We start from the raw sequence: 21,089 nt of genomic DNA, 5'->3' as shown, positions 1-21,089 counted from the left end.
TCGTTATATTTATAGAAAATGAATGTGGACATGTCATTTTGGGGCCGGTGTGTAAACTACAGCGTCATTTCTAAATTTCCTTAAAGTTAGTCGTTGCGGATGCCGGCGCGCGTCTTACATTCCCCGTTAATTGCAATTTACATTCCTTGGTTTTCTTGTGTTTCGTCTGGCCATGCGCTCGTCTTTTTAGTTCATTTCAGTGTTAGCTGTGTAGCGGTAGGTTCTTATTCTTTGGTTGTTAGTCGTTTTAAGTTCTTATCTAACCGTTTTATTTTCTATTTGAATAAGCCTCATAGCGTGCCAACTGTGTGGCTTCAGTATTTAAAAAACTCTTGCTGCAACAAATATTCCGTTCGTGTGTTGGATTTTCGTGCTGCTGCGGTGCCATAATTTATGTTCGCCCTACAGCTGCTTTCTAGAGTGCGTGCATGGGAATAAATGTTTTGGCGTGTTATTTTAATTTGAGGCTTTGGCTTGATGTAACTGCTTGTCGGTTACATTATTAGTGGGACCATATTTTAGTTCGACCAACTTTGTATTTTACGAAATGTTTTGCGCCAATTTTTTTGTCCCGCGAGTTCTTTGACAAGCTGTTATAATAGCTGAAAAAGCATCGAATAAGAGATATTGAAAGTTTTTTAAAATGAAGAGAAGACGCAACTTCGATAACTGTAGGTCACCGTCACCAGAAAGTCGACGCCGCCAGCCAACGACAAATACGTGTAAGACTACTTATTTTGATGTTCCGTTTTTATCTTAAAGGCACAAAATACATCCTAAAAATGTAGTTTTGGTGCTAGTCCTCTCACCTTATTTACTAACCACTAACTACGAACCCCCTAACCACCAATCACTAACACTTTCCACAAGCCTATTTTGCTATGTACCGGAGGATTCTTCACTAAGGCCGTAGTTTTTTTATAATGTTGGTAAAAATAAGCAGTAACTTGTATTTTAAAATGATAATTGTTAATAATTTTACCTTTTATAACAATACATGATGAATTGGCTTTCATTTTCATATATATGAATCAAATATGACTTATGAGTTTGTTTAAACTATAAATCTTTTAATTTCAGATCAAATCACTCCAACTACTCTGTCGTCTAAATCTCTGAAAGATTTTCGGTGAGTTGATTATTATAATGTAAACATATTAAGGTTTTTTAGCTGAGTTCGGTTCAATGCTTGATGCGGATAAGCCTATGTTTCCTTAGGTATTAACAAACATTGCTTTTAAAAGCTAACTTAAAAATTTCTACATTGAATAATAAATACACTTTGTCAATTCCATATTAATTAAGGTTCTTTAATTGGGTTTGTCTTTGTTTGGCATCGTGGCTTAGTGGTTAGACACCTGCATCATAACCCAAGGATACCGGGTTCAATGCCGGGTACTGAGGGAGTTTATATGTTTGGGCGACAACATTCCTTTAAAAAACTGACTGACCTACTTCTACATTAAAATATTAAATGCACTTTGTCATTTTATTGTTTCGTTAATATGTAGTTTATAATAAAGCGCAATGATCCTGGTGCTGGTAAATAATCCCACTTGTGCCAGCATTATTATACAACAATCAAATTATAATGATGTCATAATGGCTATTATAGGAAGGCGAAATCGGAGCTTCGTGTTTCACCTCGATCACCAAACGAGGATGGAAAAGAAAATACTTCGCCCGAAGCCCAATGGAATAAAAGTAAATATTGTTTCTTGAATAAAGTTTAATCTGTTATATATTTATAATGAAGCTCATTCTATTCAAGTCTTACAGCAGATGCAATGGAAATAAGTCCTGGAATTTTAGTTGCATTCATAGAAATATAAATGATTTATAATACTTTTAGGTAAAACTAGTCCTGTCTTCTGATATAGTACTTTATTGCCGGAGAATTCTTGTTATTGCAGAGTTAAATCAACTTCTACTAAAGTAGCAGCAACGAAGATCAAGCCTGCAATGATATTTCTATATTTGATAAATATTTGACATTAGCCCATAATATTTATTATAAAACTTTTTTTTTGTTATCCAGTACATCAGTTGCAATTAAACTTGAAGTTGTTTTTTTTATTAAATATGTTTTTCCAGCTTTAAACAAACATTCATTCTATGGATCGCAACAAAGTCCCTCCCATGAGATGAATAATAATCCACCAACAATCACTCCGAACAAATATCGAACCTTAACTCCGGTACGTTATGCGTTATATATTTCTGATCGTTTTTGTGGCAGTTTTCAGGACGTTGTGGTGAAGTAAACTTGAATAAGAAGTTATATTCCAGAAGTTACTTGAATAAGAAGTTATACTATTATAAATACTTTTTACATTTTATCTCACTCCACATCCGTACTTCAACTCATTATTGTTGGATTAATGTGTCTTACACAAGAACACAATTATACAAGGACGCATACCTAGGATTTATTGCATATATACACCCGCGTGGACAGCGGACCATTTATACCCATACGTGTACGTTATTACCTAATTTTTAAAGGTCTTTATTTGACTTATGTTTGATATTCAATTTTTGAAAAGGTTTGGTTGTTTTTATGACGATTAGAAGCGGTTTGTAAAGAGTTTTACAGTGTTGAGCATTGAACTCAGTTTCATTCAGTTACAATGCAAGCTCCCAACCACGATACCTGACTGAAATATGTTTTTAGAACATTATTATGTTTCCAGGTCAAACCATCAAGTGTTCGACGTTCGTTGTCGTTGGGAAACCCCAAACCTGAAGTTGTTGACACAAAGTAAGTTTGTATGAAAGTAACAACTTATTAATCGTGATTATTCTGCAACAAAAATGTAGTTGTTACCAACTTACAATTTAGTCCATTAAATCCACCTCAAGCAATGTTGCTGAGGTTGTGCAGTGTGTCACACTATGAAAGCCAAGAATTAAAACTAATGTTTAGACCAGAGTTGCTTATTACCCCAACATTGTATATACTCATTTTATTCAATATGTGTGAGGTTATACAGTGAGACAAGCCATGGAACCTGAGATTTAGGCCAGAGTTGGCCCATTACCCCAACATTGTATATGCACATTCTATTCTATATGGGTGAGGTCCTACAGTGAGGCACACCATGGGACCTGGGATTTAAGCCAGAGTTGGTACATTACCCACCGACCCTACTTGTATTATTACTATTATACACCAGTGGGTAAACTTCACTTCCCCAGAAAACCAACGTCCAGTTTCAACGATGGCAACAACAACAATGAGTCGGCAAAGGAATTCGTTAAACCACTTGGTGACTCGGGAAATTTATTATCCACGAATCATTATGGAGGGTGAGTCAGCAATAATTTTCTGTTCTTTCGTAAATAAAGAAGTTTCTTGCTTAACTGTGTACCAGTATTTTCGAAAATCGCAAGGCGAATTTGTTGAAGAATTTCTATAGGATTGCTTAGTAGTAAATACTTTGTTATATCTAATTACTTCTACATTTAGATTCCAAAACCTTGGCAACACATGTTATATGAACTCCGTTCTTCAATCATTGTTCCGAATTCCCCCGTTCCAACATGATCTACTTTACGTGAAGGGGAAACTTAATTCAAGACTTTATCAAGATTCACTGTTGGTGTAAGCTGATGGTTTAACTTTATTTGTAACTTGTTTGTTGCTGAATTACTCAAAGTTTCCTTCACTTTTTCCTAATTAAAAAAATGTTTCCGAATCTTTTTGCAACAACTTAAATATTAAACATAAATTAATAGCAAAGCCCATGCTTAGATTTACACAATGTTTGTAATTGCAAATAGTAAACATCTATTTTTTACAATAACAGTCAAGACTCAAAGGGGTTTTGTGAACCATTGTAGTATAGAAGGAAACTCATTTTTGGTCAAATGCTTTGGGAAGCCATTCATAAAGCATAACACTTATGTCTTCCATATATTAGCTGATTTATTTATTCATTCATGATAACTTATTACTGATTTAAAAAAGTGCTTCCCATCCTTTATGCCAGTCAGACTGTCACCCAAATGTTTTTATAAATTTCCAACTTTTTAAGTTTAATTTATAAATAAGATAATGTTGGTTCTTCTAATAACAGATTTTGCAATAATAGTAATGGCTTTGTGAACCACTGTCTTATTGAAGAGAACTTAATTTTTTGTGATGCCTTTGGAAGCAATGTAACATGAAACCTATACTTTGTATATAAAGATAATGTTGATTCTCCATATTTAGATCGATGGTGAATCTGATGAAACATTCGGGAAACTCTTGCCTGGAGAAAGGGGTTTTGCTTCGTAAGTTCAAACGAGCTATTTCTTCAAACGCTTTACAATTCAATGGTTATGCTCAACATGTAAGTAACGGGGTGTCGGGTTAAGGTTTTATTATATAGTAGGGTGGGGGAAGACGGGACACCTTTAGCACTTTATATCCAAATGTCCTGATCGTGTTTTAAACAATTACCAATGGCTTATGGAAGTCGTGAGGATACGGTTTTATAATTCTTTAAATTTTCTTTGTTTACTACCAATTGGGTCGAAGAAAATAGAAAGAAAACTTGTCCCATCTTTCTCCACTATATAGACTTAACAACATGTGGCATCGGATAACTTGTGTTGTAAAACAAACCCAAACAAATCAAGAGGCTAAATTTTAGGATTCTCTCATTTTATCATAAACTGATCGCAAGTGTAGGCTCCAGTTTCTCCCAATAAAACTACTACAGTAGTAACGTTTTCTAGGTAGGTTAAAAATGATATAATGTAGAATAATACAGCAAATCCTTTAACATGAACATGAACCCATGTTCCACAAATTGGGGTGCACCTGCTCCCAATACACCCCTGAATAGTTGCCATACATTACAGGATGCTCATGAATTTCTCCGCTTGTGTCTCGATGTTGTACAAGCCAATGTAACGCAGGCAAACAAGGAGATGATGGAAGTCGTTGATTGCCCCGTTGTTTCAAACTTCTCGTTTAAAGTCAAACAACAAGTTACATGCGTGAGGTAAAAAGTTTGTTATTGTTGAAATAATAATAATAATACTTAGTTATCCCACATAGTGAGGCAACAGTAGTTATAACACGGGTGTTCTGTTTCATACACCTCGTGTCAGCTTACAAGTTGCCACGTATGTAACTTATTTATCCTCGCATGGCGGGCAATGACAGTCGTTATAACACAGGTGTTCTGTTTCATACACCTCGTGTCAGCTTACAAGTTACCACGTATGTAACTTATTTATCCTCGCATGGCGGGCAACGACAGTCGTTATAACACGGGTGTTCTGTTTTCATACACCTCGTGCTCACTTACAAGTTACCACGTATGTAACTTGTTTATCCTCGCAGGAAACAACAGTCGTTATAACGTGGGTGTTCTGTTTCATACACCTCGTGCTTACTTACAAGTTACCACGTGTGTAACTTTGTGGTTGTTTTTATATATGGCTAGTAGGGCTGTGGATTTTCCCAATTTTTGTTTAACCGTTAACCGTTCAGTTTTAACCGGTTAACCGGTTAACCGATACAAGTGTAATCCTAATAAAAGCGTCTTGTTTATCGCTTTTCTTTCGCGAATTTAAAGGCAACTTTACGACGAACGTATGGACTATGCTTGCAATACACGGGCAAACGTTCTTAAGGTCAAAGTAATACTTTCTTATTCGTATTCAAACCTGTTTTAAAAAATAATCAACGTGTGAATTGCAATTATGACGCAGTTATTAACGTGTGAATTGCTATTATGTCGTAATCAATTGCCAGGTCAAACAATCGCTATTATGATGCTTGAATCCACGTGTGAATGCCTGCTTTTTCGTAATAAACACGCTGCTTGACTGAGGAAAACATTTAAGTTGTGTATTACACCAATATAATGTTGCAAAACTAGTTAGCCTGCGGTATTAACAATCAAGATTGATGGCGTAATCGCCGTTGTAGGGCACGATCAAAGCAACAGCGTCCCTGCGCACTCTGTCTTATTGCAAAACAACAATCAACGAACACGAACACGTGCCTTTCGTGTAAATATGACAGATTTTGATATACGTTTATGCCCTATGACGTCATAGTTCGGTTAACGACTTGAACTTTTCGTTGGCGGTTAACCGAATAGGTTCGGTTAACCGGTTAACCGTTAACTTTTCCACAGCCCTAATGGCTAGCAATTTAGACAATCTGTTATGGACCAATGGGTTGAAACACTTTTCGTTCAGTATTTTGTCCAAGGATACGCCACAAAGGTAGCAGCATCGAGCTTTGAACCCACGAACCATGAAAGATTAAGAAACATCGTTATATTAGGTTTATTATTTTTACTTTAGATGCAAATCTTCCTCGAACACAGAGGAAGAATTCCTTGATCTTCCCATTGATCTTCAACACAGGTAGGTAGATATTTATATTTTAGACATGGCGTGTTATCTATTGGTAAACACACTGTTGCAACGTGGAAACTTATGCTGTATTGTGAGTTAGGCAGCCACGCTTTTATTTCAAACTTTTATTCGAGTAGTTTTTACACCTAGCAAGGTTTTGCTGCTGATTTCCTTCTCTTTGCTATTGTAATTAATTTGATCTTCGCTGTCGTATTTAAAGAGACAAAAAAATTATGTTTAATAATAACAATAACTGTTTGACTCTTCGATTACAGCAAAGGTTAAGAATAAAAAATGGAAAGTTAAAATTTATGGTTTTTTTTATAATTTCCAATGTTTCCAAATTTATTTTTTTATCCAAACATCACGCACAGGGAAAACAACAACTCGGTGATGAGTTTACAAAACCTCGTCGATCTTTCGTTTGGTTTAGAGGAAGTTGAACACAAATGTGATAAATGCGGCCACGATAAAGCTAATGTGGGGAGGAAGATATCAAAGTTACCAAGGTAGGTAGGGTTGTATTTGATTATAGAAGTTTCCAAACTATTGTGCTGTATATAATATATATAGGGGCCTTCAGTGAGCCGTGAGGGGCACGTAAGACCTGGGATGTAGATCTGTTGCCCCAACATCCAGGGTGCTATTATGCATAAATACAAGAGGCCCTTTTTCTCACGTTTATCTTTCGTATAAATACAGCGTCTCGTGTTCATTCGCCCCCTTAGTTTACCGCTCGCAATACAACATTCTGCAACCGCTACACTACTGGTGTCCTGACTGTAAAGGTCTAAATATCTTATTAGCACTACAGTATGGTGGCTTACTATGATAGCCATAGAGTTCATGGTAATAAACCATGAAAGGTTGGGAAACACTGGTCTAAAAGCGGCCCACTAACATTTATATGGGTTGCACTAATATATGCTGTCATATTACACTGTAGAACCATACTATTAAAGGTTGAGCATTTTCATATGCATCTTAATAATATGCATCTTAATATATAAATTGTCCAACCATAATACATGTATTGGCCACAGAGTCATGATGATGTATTTGAAGAGATATTCGTACAATCATACTTCGGATGTAAGTGAGAAATTACGGGAACGCGTTCATTTACCTTCATTCATATCGTTTGGACATCTATGTTGTAGTGATGTCACAGTAACTGTGCCGCAGAAGTATAAAGACATTAATGACATCATAAACGGGAACAATGATTCTGTGTAAGCGGTTTGTTTGAATTAAAATTTTTAAATTTCTTGTTTTATTAAAAATAAATGAAAAATATACCGTTTGTTAGCATTTACTAAATTTTTTACTTTTGTGACGTCAGAATAGTTTAATTAATAATAATTTATCGTTGTATCTGCAGTGAAATGATGGGACACACTAACAACAACAACAACAACAACAACAATAATAACGAGCCAGAGAAGTTATTAACTTTTAATTACGAAGGTAAATTCGTTAACATTAAATGATCATTTCTTTCCTATTAAGTTACATAAGTTACATCTTTTTTTGACAATTTTAAATGAGAATTTTAATGTATAAGGCTCTTTATTTTAAGTATTTAAAAAAATGATATATATATAAAATTTTTATCAATTTTTTAGATTTTTTTGGAAAAAAAATATTTTTTATGATTACCATGTTATGTTTTCAAAATTTCTATTTTTTATATTATTTCTATTACCAGATAGCGAATGCAATAACAACAACAACACCCCCGGTGGTGAAATGATCGGGGACGAAGAGGAACGGGAAAAGTTTGAGTTGGAGAGAGCGATTCAACTTAGTCGAGACCAATATTTTAACGAACATAAGGTGAACGGGGAAGAGTTGTGATTGGACTGGTTTTGTTTATTTGATTAGATTTCTCTGTTTGGGTAAGGGAAGTTTTTAAAGTTGAAGTATATATAGTAGGAAGGGGGAAGATGGGACACCTTGAGCACGTATTATCCAAACTTCCTGATCGTGTTTTAAACAATTAACAATGGTCTATGAAAGTCATGAAGATATGGTTTTATAATTCTTTAAATGTTTTTTGTTTACTAATAAATGGGACAAGAAAATGAAACGAAAAGGTGTCCCATCTTCACCCACCCTACTATATTGACATGAACAATCAATTTAGAACAAATCCTTAAAACTGGGTAATGGGCCAACACTGGTCTAAATCCCAGGTTCCATGGCGTGCCTCACTGTAGGACCTTACCCATATAAAATAGAATGTCTATATACAATGTTGCGGTAATGAGCCAACTCTAGTCTAAATCCCAGGTCCCATGGCGTGCCTCACTGTAGGACCCCACCCATATAAAATAGAATGTCTATATACAATGTTGGGGTAATGGCCAACTCTGGTCTAAATCCCAGGTCCCATGGCGTGCCTCACTGTAGGACCTCACCCATATAGAATAGAATGTGCATATACAATGTTGGGGTAATGGGCCAACTCTGGTCTAAATCCCAGGTTCCATGGCGTGCCTCACTGTAGGACCTCACCCATATAAAATAGAATGTCTATATACAATGTTGGGGTAATGAGCCAACTCTAGTCTAAATCCCAGGTCCCATGGCGTGCCTCACTGTAGGACCCCACCCATATAAAATAGAATGTCTATATACAATGTTGGGGTAATGGGCCAACTCTGGCCTAAATCCCAGGTTCCATGGCGTGCCTCACTGTAGGACCTCGCCCATATAAAATAGAATGTGCATATACAATTTTGGGGTAATGGCCAACTCTGGTCTAAATCCCAGGTCCCATGGCATGCCTCACTGTAGGACCTCACCCATATAGAATAGAATGTCATATACAATGTTGGGGTAATGGGCGAACTCTGGTCTAATCCCAGGTCCCATGGCATGCCTCACTGTAGGACCTCACCCATATAAAATAGAATGTGCATATACAATGTTGGGGTAATGAGCCAACTCTAGTCTAAATCCCAGGTCCCATGGCGTGCCTCACTGTAGGACCCCACCCATATAAAATAGAATGTCTATATACAATGTTGGGGTAATGGGCCAACTCTGGTCTAAATCCCAGGTCCCATGGCGTGCCTCACTGTAGGACCCCACCCATATAAAATAGAATGTCTATATACAATGTTGGGGTAATGGGCCAACTCTGGTCTAAATCCCAGGTCCCATGGCGTGCCTCACTGTAGGACCTCACCCATATAGAATGGAATGGAATGTGCATATACAATTTTGGGGTAATGGGCCAACTCTGGTCTAAATCTCAGGTTCCATGGCCTGCTTCACTGTAGGACCTCACCCATATAGAATAGAATGTGCATATACAATGTTGGGGTATTGGGCAACTCTGGTTTAAATCTCAGGTCCCATGGCGTGCTCACCCATATAGAACAGACTACTGAATACGAGTTGAATATTTAAGCCAACATATCAATAATCTTTTTGTTTGCTTTGTATTATCTGTAAAATTATCTGTTTCTTATAACTTATGATGTCATAATGCATATTGTTAACAGACAGATGAAGATGTTTCAACAAAACTAACAGAGGACCAGCAGGTAAAGGATTAAGTGAATTGACTTTTTTGATCAACTTTATGTTGGGAGTTTTGTGTTTTCTATGGGAGTCCCGAGGATTTGGTTTTATAATTCTTTGAATGTTTACCAAATGGGGCGAGAAACAGAATAAAAAGGTGTCCCATCTTCCCCCACCCTACTATGTCATTGTTCATTCCATTTACTACCATTAGTAAGCAAGATGCCAATCCTGAGTATTTTATTCACAGATGATCTTAGCCATGCAGTTATCAATGCAAGAGTCGTTCGATGACAATGACAGCCAGGTACATGGGTTGTTTAAATTAACACAATAAATTTTTTTCTACATTCTGATAATGGTATATTGTAGTTGTATATTGGTGGTTTTCAAACTATAGTCGTTGTATTTTACTATTAACGTGTAATGTGTTTTCAAGATTGTAATATTAATGCCAATCAAATAAAAAATAATCAAATGAAACAGTAATTTACTCAAACGATAAACATTTTCTGTTTCACAGAATCCACTGTTTTAAACCTTGGGGTTTTTCTGCTTATCTTGGCTTTCTATGACATCATAATTCACTTTGTTTTCACAGGAAGATATGGCTGATCTAACTTGTAGCAATGAAAGTGACTTGATTGGCCAGGTAAAGAAATAGATTCAATATTTATTAACGTAATTATTTATGGAATATTATGAAGTACCACATATGTAACTTTTTGTTTTTCTATATGACTGACAATTTAGACAACCCATTAGTGACCACTGGGTTAAAGTCACCATGAAGTGTCTTGCCCAAGAACACATAACATAGAAATATAATTACATATATGTGTTCAAAATATTTAGCCACAAAGTAACATACCTGGTAACTTGTAAGCTGACACGAGGTGTGTAAAACAGAACACCCGCGTTTTACAACTGTCGTTACCCCGGCATGCGAGGATAAATAAATTACATTTTTTTAACAGAGTAACTGTAAAGGGGAACTCCCTCATTCCTACCACGTGGTAAGCATTGTGAGTCATAAAGGAGGATCATCTAAATCTGGTGAGTAGTAGTTGTTATATAGCTGCGTGTATTACTTTTTATGCAGAAGAGTTACATTTCGCAATTAGTTTTGAGCTGGCTGCGTTAGCATGTACCTACTACCCTTATAAATGTTGGGTAATGGGCCAACTCTGGCCTAAGTGTCAGGTTCTCAAAGCGAGACCTCACCCATACAGAACAGAAAAATTATCTAAATACATTACATTTTACAAGGTATAGATTTTACATTTTACAAGGTATATAAACTATTTATATACATTACATTTTACATGGTATATAAACTATTTATATACATTACATTTTACATGGTATATAAACTATTTATATACATTACATTTTACATGGTATATAAACTATTTATATACATTACATTTTACAAGGTATATAAACACTTCCCTCTCATACCAGGTCATTATGTTAGCGACGTACTCAACCCATCTGGTGATTGGAAATGTTATAACGATGAATTTGTTGAAACAATTAATGAGAAAGATGTGTTGTTTGGTCGCCAGTCATCTGCGTACCTCCTGTTCTATGTTCACAAGTATGTTTATGATGTCATTATTATATATAACAGACATTTATGATGTCAATAATATATAGTACAGTGGGGGGAAATGGGACACCTTTAGCACATAATATCCAAATATCCTGATTGTGTTTTAAACAATTAACAACGGTCTGAAGGAACCGATAGGATTTTATCATTCTTTTTGAGTTTGCTTTGTTTACTACCAAATGGAAGGACAGAATAGAATGAAAAGGTGTCCCATCTCACCCCATCCTACTATATATAAGGTGTCCCATCTCACCCCACCCTACTATATATAAGGTGTCCCATCTCACCCCAACCTACTATACATAATTTATATTTACTATTATGTTTAATAAACATGTGTCTTACATTACCAGCCTTTAGTTATTCAGTTTTTAAATATATGAAAGCAATTTAATCAGGCTTTGTACATTTTTATGCAAGTAGTTTTCAAACTGCGTCATAATCACTTGGTTTGTTGAAAAGCTGAATTTTTTCTAACAAGCTGAATAACCACCATTTTTAAATTTTTGCAACAAAAAATAGACATTTCCTCAATGATTTTCAGACAAAAGACACCCTAGACATTATGTCATATATTAAATTTGAAACCAATTTGTTCTTTTTAAATGTTCTTATTTATTTCCTCCAAGGATGCTGTAGTCATAGTAGTAAGGGGAAGATGAGACACCTTTAGCACATAATATTCAAATATCCTATTCTTGTTTTAAACAACTAACAACGGTCTATAAAAGTCCTGAGGATATGGACTATTAAATGGGACAATGGTGTCCCATCTTTCCCCACCCTACCATATATTAAATTTTAGAATTATTTATTTTTTAAATATTTAAATGTTCTTTCTTCCAGGGATGTGTTTTGTTCAACCATGAATTCCCACCTCGTATCATAAGTATTCTGCCACAAAATATTTTATTACATTTCTTTTTTAATTTTCCCTTTTTCCTTCTCTTGGTGACCTGAACAGTATTCTCTCCCCAACAAAATGCTCCGTCCTTTACTTTTGCTTACAATGAATTTACCTTGAGCATTTAAATCATGTATTCAACTACGATACATCAATGCTTCTCAACTTTGTATGTGGAAACCATAAAATTAAGTTAAACCAATAGCAATGCTATAGTCATGTATAAGCCACTGGTATATTACAAACCAAATCTAACAGGTTTAGTATATCAATATGTTGGTTCATTTAAACTTTTCAAAACATCACAACTTTTTGTAAGCATACAATAAAATAATTTAACTTTTACAATAACGTTCAAAAGGTTTGTGAACCACTGTAGTAGGCGACCCAACCAAATCAAATGGTGACCCAGGGGTTGAGAAGCACTGCCCTACATGAATTATGTTTTTATTTTTACCGGTTGGTCATTTCATTGTGTTGTCAAATTCTAGGTTTTATTCCAACCCTCCAACTTTCTTAGCAATATTTAGAAAAGTCTTTCCCAATAAATTTTCCTTGTTTGTAATTGTGTGGATGAATGAATGAATGTAACTTACCTTATCCTCGCGTGGCCGAAAAACGACAGTCGTCATAACACGGGTTTAACACCTCGTGCCAGCTTACGAGTTACCATGTATGTTACTTTGTGGGTGATTATTTTTGGGGGGATTTTTTATGTATGGCTGATAATTTGAACAACCCATTAGTGACCACTGGGTTGGAGCAATTGCCGTTAAGTGTCTTGCCCAAGGACACATACGCCACAATGGTAGCAGCGTTGAGCCTTGAATCCATTACCTATTGGTTACAGTCGGCGCGCTAACCACTTTGTCAAGGACATGGCTCCTCAGTAACATAAATGTAAAGCTTACAGTGTTGGCCAATTGGAAACTATATATTTATGAACACGTCCCATGTGTATGCGTGTTAGTTTATTAAGTTATTCAAATTAATTGTGAGTCCTGATTTAGTTTTTTTTCCATTACTTGTCTTTTACTATATTTTCATTTGGATGAAGATCTTCAACTGAAACAAAAGACACTTTTAAGTGGATGCTTTTAAGAAGTTTTCTCCGTGATATAGTGGTATACAAAAGTTATAACAGTCGATAAAAGACACGTATTCGGTTTCATACACCTCGTGCCCGCTTACGAGTTACCACGTATGTAGCTTTAGCTTATTAATCCTCGCATGGCGGGGCAACAACAGTCGTTATAACATGGGTGTTCTGTTTCATACACCTTGTGCCCGCATACAAGTTACCATGTATGTAACTTCTTTTTTAATTAAATAAAGGGAGGGTTAGACTTTTAACTGCTTACCGTCTAATTTTAACTCAAAGCAATGACAACAACGATGGCCAGATTTAATACGTCCTTTGAGGATAAAAGCTGACACTGTTTTACTGAAGACGAGGAGTGCGATGACAAGCAAGAGGAGAAGCGCTGACCTATTCATCTGCAGAAACAAATATTAATCACAAAACACAATTAAAACCAACCAACTACTCACTTTGTTGCCTTTGTAACTACAATGACAACCCCGTATGTATTAAGCGCGGATGTTTTCAATCTCACAAAGCAGAAAATTACGAAGAAGTGCCGACTGTCGTGTAATTAGTCAGAAACAGAGTCCGTATATATATAAACATGTTTATATACGGACTCTGGTCAGAAACACAACGGGAAATTATTAAATTAAGGATCGTGTGAAATTTTAAAGTAAGTATATTAACAAATTTGTTCACTAAAGAATACTTGGTGTAATTAACTATTTAACCGTAAATCGCATTTATCATAATCCAGTTCACTCCCCGATGTGCACCTGTCAATCAACCAGTCAGGCATAACCAACCTCTACCAATCAGATCGCTTGTGACAAAATGGCGCGAGCATTGAGTTGAAGCAAAGATTAGTTTGTTTTGTTTTATCATATAAACAAATTGATTATGTTTAGGTGTTTATCTTTTAGTGTGTGTAGGAATCAAATATATGAGAAATTATCGGTGTTTCAGCCAGGTATTTTACTGTTATGTTAGTTATTCGTGCAATAAAATATAACTGAGTCTATACGCTCAATAGTTTAAACAAAATACTTTTTATTTCTTTTAATACGGTAGCGACGATCAGAATAATTTAAACAGCGAAGAGAAAGGAATTAGCAGCAAAACTACAGTTGTTAAAAATAAGCTCATGGTAAAACTACCCTCATGGTTAAGATCATGGTAAAAGTCCCAAACAGACGATTAGTTACGTATCCACGCAATTATTTCATGACTTTCTACAGCAGGGTAGAGTATATAACTGTATAAGTATTATACTGGTATAACAGTGCAGAATATCTGTATACATTTTATAAGCATCATTGGATTTTAATGAATTTTATTTAAAATGGATGACGAGGAGTTGTTGCTGCAAGATTCTGACGCTGACGAGGTGACAAAAAAATCTGTCAGTGCTTGGCCTGCTAATTTAATATGATGTTACACCCATGGTGCCAAACCTATAGGGTGACAGGGTAGTTGTATTCACTTACATCAATGAGAATATTATTTTTGACGACCATGCGATGAGTGTAACTGTATTTTAACAATGTCACCCTGGATTTTACCCTGCTGTTAGGTGTCTATATAAACATGGAGAGCCAAAGTATATTGAATTCACCACATTAATCAATTAGGTTCCCTATGTTTGACAACTATTAGTGTAATTGTATTTTAGCAATGTCACCCCAGATTTTTTCGGTATGGCGTCACAAGAGTAATCTTCACTAGCACCTATAATATTTAATGTTATTTGATTGCAAAAAAACTTTTTCTCTTATAGCATCATCCATACAATGAGGGGGCACCGAAGTCTCCAAATTTAATCAATTTATCCTCAATTGACCAATTGACTCCAATTACAAGGATCCTGCAAGCAAGACAGGTTGGGCTTTATTACCTATTAGTAGGAGTTGCAGCGTTCCAGTAGTATAGTCAGGAGTTAAAAAATGTTTCAGAATAGACTTGTCCTCTTTTTATAAATTTCTGGACATCCATGGAATTTCTGGACATGTTAAAACAACCTCTAGAAGTGTTTTCTAGCTTTGCATCGCTTACAAGAACCGAATAAACACACGCCGACCATGCATTTGTATGCGATTCACGCTTTGTGGGCTCCGTAATGGCGGACACAAGCGCCGTTTCCTGACGTGACGTTGGTCTAGCCAGGAGTTAAAAAATGTTTCAAAATAGACTCTCCTCTTTTTATAAATTTCTGGGCATCCCCTGCGCTAATGAACTCCAGCACCAATGGTTGTTCGTAATTTGCGTGTCGACTATGATTTCTCGTTTATCCCTTGTTTTCCACATCCTAGGCCGTCTTAATTAAATAAAACCTAAGTAATATTCTGTCATACTTGATTATATGCCTGGCTGCAACAGCATAAAAGTACAGTCAGTAGGTTGTTGTAAAATGGTCCTTACTTTTATTCTGTTTGATTTTGTAGTAAATAAATTATTTGGTAACATTAAAACAAGTTTAACGTTTTACTATATTCTTGTTCTTTTTTTGTTCCTGAACCAACTAAAGCAACTCTTAACTTACAGAAAGACACGATATACACAAACGAATCACCAGCAATTTCTCCCAACCCAAGTCCCGCTGCAAACTTAAGGGTAACTAATACATTTGTAGTGTTTATAAACTTTTTCACACATTGCATTGCATGCGAGTTATATGTTTGTTTCATATGAATGACTGCAGAATAAGCATTTTAAAACATTTAAACACTGGACAGCAGAACACAGTAGGATCCACCATTCACTTTCACTTTCTAACTCTTTGGCAGGTCCTTGATTTGTGGTGCAGTTTGATGTGTCATGTCCATGTTAGTCGTAACATTAATTTCTTAGGGTACATCGTGTATAACGTTGTGTTTTACCAGTTTAGCACCCCTACCCTATCCCTGTTTTGGTTCAGTTTTGGACTAAAACTTAAAACGCTTTTATATTGCTGTTAGGTGTCTATACAAACAAGCAGAATCAAAGTATATTGCATTCACCACATTAATCATTTAAATCTATTCCTTTATATGACGTCTACGAGTGTACTTGCATATGTCACCCCTGATTTACCAATAAATAAGGTTCTAAATAACAGCATGCCAATTTGGGTGTAGAATTTACTTGCCAATTATAATATAATGATTCTCTACTTATCTATAACAACCATAACCCATTGATAACAACTTAGGTTCAGTTCAAAGTTCGGGAGTTGGAGCAAAAGGTGACCTCCCTTCGAAGCGATAATGAAGTTTTACAACAAGAAGTTCAGGGCAAGGAAGTTTTGGAATCAAACTATTCAACCTTGCAACAAACTAATAAACAACTGGGTCAGTAGGTTTTTACATTGAGCTAAAAATAGCTGATGAATAATAAATAAAAAAAAAGCTTAAGTGAAATATTACAATATATTTCTTACATGTGTAATGTACAAGTAGTCAATTACTATTCAGCAAACTTAAATTGTTGCCATGTGTTGTTATTGATGTATTTTAGTTTAATTATCAATATATGAATTTATGCATAGTACTGCTGTTGGTTAACGATTGGTTTACAACTATAAACAATTGGAGTTATTGGGGAGTTTTTAAGGTTATTGTAAATTTTGAATGACAGTAAGGCTGGTGGTAAAGTCTTCTGTCTTTTAAACTTTATTTAAATTATAAAATATTACAATATTATTTTTTTTTATTAAAAAAATAATACACCACTGTTACATCACAAATATGATTGTTACAGAACAACGTGTTGTAAAGTTAAAGGAAGATTTGAACGAACAACGAACGTTAAACGATGAGTTGTGTAACATACGACCAGAAAGAGATGAACTGCAGCAAAAATGCAACAAGTAAAAATTTGTTTAAACATTTTTATAATAATACTATAATGTACATATGTACCAGCACTAATAGAAGCAGGGCAGGCCAGAATTTTCTAAACTGCATTATTCAGTGAACATTAGGAAACAGTAAAAAAATATTTGTTCAACAAAGTTATATTCTAATAAAACTATCCTTGATTCCTTATTAACTCACACCTAGCTGTCTGCAACTGCTAACTTTGATCTTTTGATTTAAACTTAAAACAAACACTGCTTGCAGTTTGCAAGATCGTTTGAAAGAAAGCGAGGATCGCAAAGAAGAATGTTTGATGATGTCACGACAACTTAAGGATATTACGTCACAGCTTGATCAAATAGAGAAAGAGGTGAAAAGATTATGGATTAAGTTTGTGGAACTTAACTGGAAGTAAATGGGTTAATGTGGATATCTTTATGGTCTTGTAATGTGTGAACTTTAACCCCAACCCAACCTCTCTTATGCAACCCAATCTCTCTAGCTTCAACCTTAAACCATCCAAATTCACAAGTATGAAAGGTGTTATAATAAGTCTGTGAGCTTGTTATGTGTATTACAAAAGCAAAGAATAAGTGATGGGGGTAGGGGACATGATACACCTTTTACACTTGTGAATCCAGAGGGGGTTAAAGTTAAAGCCTAAGGGGTTTGAGGGGTTAGGGTAAAAACTAAGGTCTGAAATAACTATTGGACTGGACATGTTGTGTAAAGAAATATTTAAAAATACATTTTTGACCCCGTGTTTATAAATTCGGGGGTACAACCTCATGTAGTGTTGGCAAGTATCAGTGTAGTTCGACACCGTGGCTCAGTGGTTTAAGCGCTTGCAATGGTTTTGAAGTAATGGGCCGAATCTGTCCTAAATCCCAGGTCCTCAAGGACCTCACCCATACAGAATAAAAAAATAAAAGTATCAATGTATCATCATATTGTTTACTTACAGAACACCCGACTTACCAAAGAGAGGTCCAACCTCATGGCCGGTTACACAGAGTTGAATGAACTGAGGAACAATTTGGAAGAATGCCAGAACACAAACAATGTGCAGGTGAAATGCTGCAGAAGGTCTATGGTCTATAGTTGCATAGTTTGTTTTGTATGTTTTGGTAAAGTAACTGTTTAACAGCATAGTTGGAAGTTGGAACTTATCTGGCTAATAGCTATTAGGCCAGATTTTAGGTGTGTACTGATGGATGATAATATAAAAATGGTAGCACAAATATAAGTTAGGTTACAACAATAAACTATAATAACATTAGAAGCTCTAACCCTATGCATAACCCCAGCTGACTTCCCACTTTTTCAAAACTAAATATGGCCAACACATTGTAGTTGCAGATTTATTAATGCTAATGTAGATATACCCTAAGTGGCTGTTAATGTTATGTTTCTGTTTGTTCTTTACCCAGCTAACATTACCATATATACTATTGTTGATAATAGGAAGCCCAAATAAAATGTCTTGAAGCTGAAAAGTTGAGGATCAAGGAAAGTTACGCCTTTACTAAGGAATTACTGGATTCATACAAACTAGAAGCACAAAATAAAGCAAACGGTAAGTCGGTAAGGTATTCATGTGGGTGGAACTGATGTAACACGCCATATTACCCCAAAGAGACATATAGTAAGATGGGGGAAGATGGGACACTATTTCATTCTATTTTCTCGACCTATTTGGTAGTAAACAAAATACATTTAAAGAATTATAAAACCGTATCTTCACGACTCCAATAAATTATTGTTAATTGTTTAAAATACGATCAGGATATTTGGTTATTTTGTGCTAAATGTGTCCCATCTGCCCCCACCCTACTATATAACACTCTTTACCTGGCATTACAATCCTGTGTAAGATATTCATCTGAATGAAACTGCTGTAACACACGCCACGGCACCTAAGATTTAGGCCACAGTTGGCCCATTACCCCAAAAAACATATAATACTCTTTGCCTAGTATTACAATCCTGTTTAAAAAAACTTTTATGCTTTTTATTTATGTGATTACATTTTATTGCTGATTGTGTGTAAAGGACGTAATAGCATTTTTAAACCAGCAATGCACTTTGTTTATATTCTCTCGTAACCTTTGCAACTCATGCCACCTTTAACTGCAGATACACCTGATTGGAGCCAGGGAGAACACATGTCTGTGGTCACACAGTTCGAGGTAAGCCATGACTTATTTTGTCTGTGTAACGTTACCCTAAACGTCCATGCGAATTGCCACTGTAAACTGTGTATGCAAATACACACTAGTGTTAATATGTTATTGAATTCTGAAGAATGCAGTAAGAATTTCTATGTTTATTAAAACTAAGCTTATCTATTTCACTACCGGCGGCCTATAACAAGTTTAATTATAAAGCTTATAAAGCAGTTTCAGAGCATATCCAGTAGAGTTAATGATCTCTTTGTTTTATGTGTATGTAGTTTCTATTTCAACTTTCAGGTGCAAGAGCTTAATGGGAAGATCAGTTTGCTGCAGGAGACATGGACTTCTCCGGAGGAGACGGGGAAGATTAAGAGTAATATGGAAGATCTAAAGTCGTCTTTAACTTTGCTCCAGGAAGAGATGGATCAAGTGAGGACAGAGATGAAGAAGAAAGATGTTGATCTTAAGAGCACAAGGATGGTGTTGGAGGATGTTCAAGAGAGGTTGGCAACCTCTGTTTTGGAGGAAAGATCGCTGAGTTCGGATCTCGAGAAGGCGAAGGTTGATTATCATAGTTTGAAGATCGTCCTTGAAGGTGAGAGAAGTCAGTTGTTTGAAGTGAGATCGATACTTCGTAATGCCGAATCAGAGAACAGGAAACTGAATGAAGATTTGGAAACCAAAAGCAAACAAATAGATGACGCTAGCACTAAAGTGTTAGAACTTGAATATCAATTGGAAAATAAAACTAAAGAGTTTCAAATTATGGAGGGACAATTAGAGTCTGCTAGGCACGAACTTGAAGCAACCAAGACAAAATTTAACTCTGCTAAACAAGGTTTACAGGATTCCTTAAAAGATTTAAAATCTAATTATAACACCAAGTGTGGTGAGCTTGATGCTGCTTTGGTGAAGGTTGCTGATATGGAAGAAGTCGCATCTAAGTTGGAAGACGCTCAACACAGGTTGGTGGAGATGGGGGAACAAGTTGAAGAGTTGCGAGCAAGTGAAAGCAATCTTAAAGCGGAGTTATCGACCATGGAACACAGTGTTGCTGAATGTGATCAACTTAAAGAAAATCTTGCACGGGTTGAAAATGATTTATTGGTGAACACTGATGAAGCGGGCAATGAAATATACAAGTTGCAGCGCGATTATGATGTGGTTGTTGATGAGTTAGAAGTATTGGAAGTAAAGCTTGAGGAGGAAGGCGTGAAATTAGCTGAATCTGGTAAAGAATGTAAAGCTTTGAAGGAGGAATTATGTTCGGTAAAGGAGAAAGTTGGTTGTTTGGAGTCCGAGGTGTTGAGTGTTAGGGCAGAAGCCGAGATGATGCGAGGACAAAGGAACGGGTTCGAGGTGGATGTAAAGAATCTTCAGGAGGAGCTTGTGTCTGCGAAAGAAGAGTTGGAGAGATTGCTTGAGGTTGGGAGGAGTCGGGATGAAGTTCTGGAGGAGTTGAAGTCCAAGTTGGAAGATGTGGTGAAGGAAAGGGATGCTGGGAAGGTTGAGTGTGATGGGTTGAAGTCTGAGGTGGAAGATCTGAGGATTAAGTTGGAAGATAAGATGTCTCAGCTTG

At 35.9% G+C, this 21,089-nt stretch overlaps 2 protein-coding genes and 1 long non-coding RNA gene across 3 annotated transcripts in view; 2 read left to right on the top strand and 1 right to left on the bottom strand.

Moving 5' to 3' along the window:
• Window positions 1-7: 7 nt before the first annotated feature.
• LOC100186187 (ubiquitin carboxyl-terminal hydrolase 37) lies at window positions 8-12,981 on the top strand. The gene is made up of 20 exons (XM_002127652.5): window positions 8-722; window positions 1,081-1,129; window positions 1,616-1,704; window positions 2,095-2,198; window positions 2,694-2,761; window positions 3,199-3,309; window positions 3,470-3,604; window positions 4,217-4,337; window positions 4,852-4,994; window positions 6,313-6,375; window positions 6,741-6,875; window positions 7,410-7,598; window positions 7,748-7,833; window positions 8,075-8,202; window positions 9,879-9,920; window positions 10,148-10,204; window positions 10,499-10,549; window positions 10,875-10,953; window positions 11,362-11,497; window positions 12,359-12,981. The coding sequence occupies exons 1-20, from the start codon at window positions 644-646 to the stop codon at window positions 12,399-12,401; spliced, it is 1,908 nt and encodes a 635-aa protein (XP_002127688.1). The 5' UTR covers window positions 8-643; the 3' UTR covers window positions 12,402-12,981.
• Window positions 12,982-13,370: 389 nt separating this feature from the next.
• LOC108950273 lies at window positions 13,371-14,124 on the bottom strand. The gene is made up of 3 exons (XR_001975160.2): window positions 13,968-14,124; window positions 13,778-13,913; window positions 13,371-13,481 (listed from the first exon to the last, which is right to left on the bottom strand). It is a non-coding gene; the product is annotated as an uncharacterized LOC108950273 (long non-coding RNA).
• A 618-nt stretch (window positions 14,125-14,742) lies between these two features.
• Window positions 14,743-21,089, top strand: part of LOC101243213 (early endosome antigen 1-like) — a 19,010-nt gene continuing 12,663 nt past the window's right edge. Inside the window, exons 1-10 of the mRNA XM_026838462.1 lie at window positions 14,743-14,890; window positions 15,281-15,382; window positions 16,045-16,113; window positions 16,691-16,829; window positions 17,239-17,347; window positions 17,601-17,706; window positions 18,301-18,405; window positions 18,801-18,912; window positions 19,473-19,525; window positions 19,808-21,089. Coding sequence (XP_026694263.1) covers window positions 14,846-14,890; window positions 15,281-15,382; window positions 16,045-16,113; window positions 16,691-16,829; window positions 17,239-17,347; window positions 17,601-17,706; window positions 18,301-18,405; window positions 18,801-18,912; window positions 19,473-19,525; window positions 19,808-21,089 — 2,122 coding nt within the window. The 5' untranslated portion in view covers window positions 14,743-14,845. The remainder of the gene's footprint in view (window positions 14,891-15,280; window positions 15,383-16,044; window positions 16,114-16,690; window positions 16,830-17,238; window positions 17,348-17,600; window positions 17,707-18,300; window positions 18,406-18,800; window positions 18,913-19,472; window positions 19,526-19,807) is intronic.

Source organism: Ciona intestinalis, unplaced genomic scaffold (genome assembly GCF_000224145.3).
Source record: "Ciona intestinalis unplaced genomic scaffold, KH HT000091.2, whole genome shotgun sequence".
Lineage (NCBI taxonomy): Eukaryota > Metazoa > Chordata > Ascidiacea > Phlebobranchia > Cionidae > Ciona > Ciona intestinalis.
The sequence above is the reverse complement of the archived record's forward strand: the minus strand, read 5'-3'. Positions and strand labels throughout refer to the sequence as shown.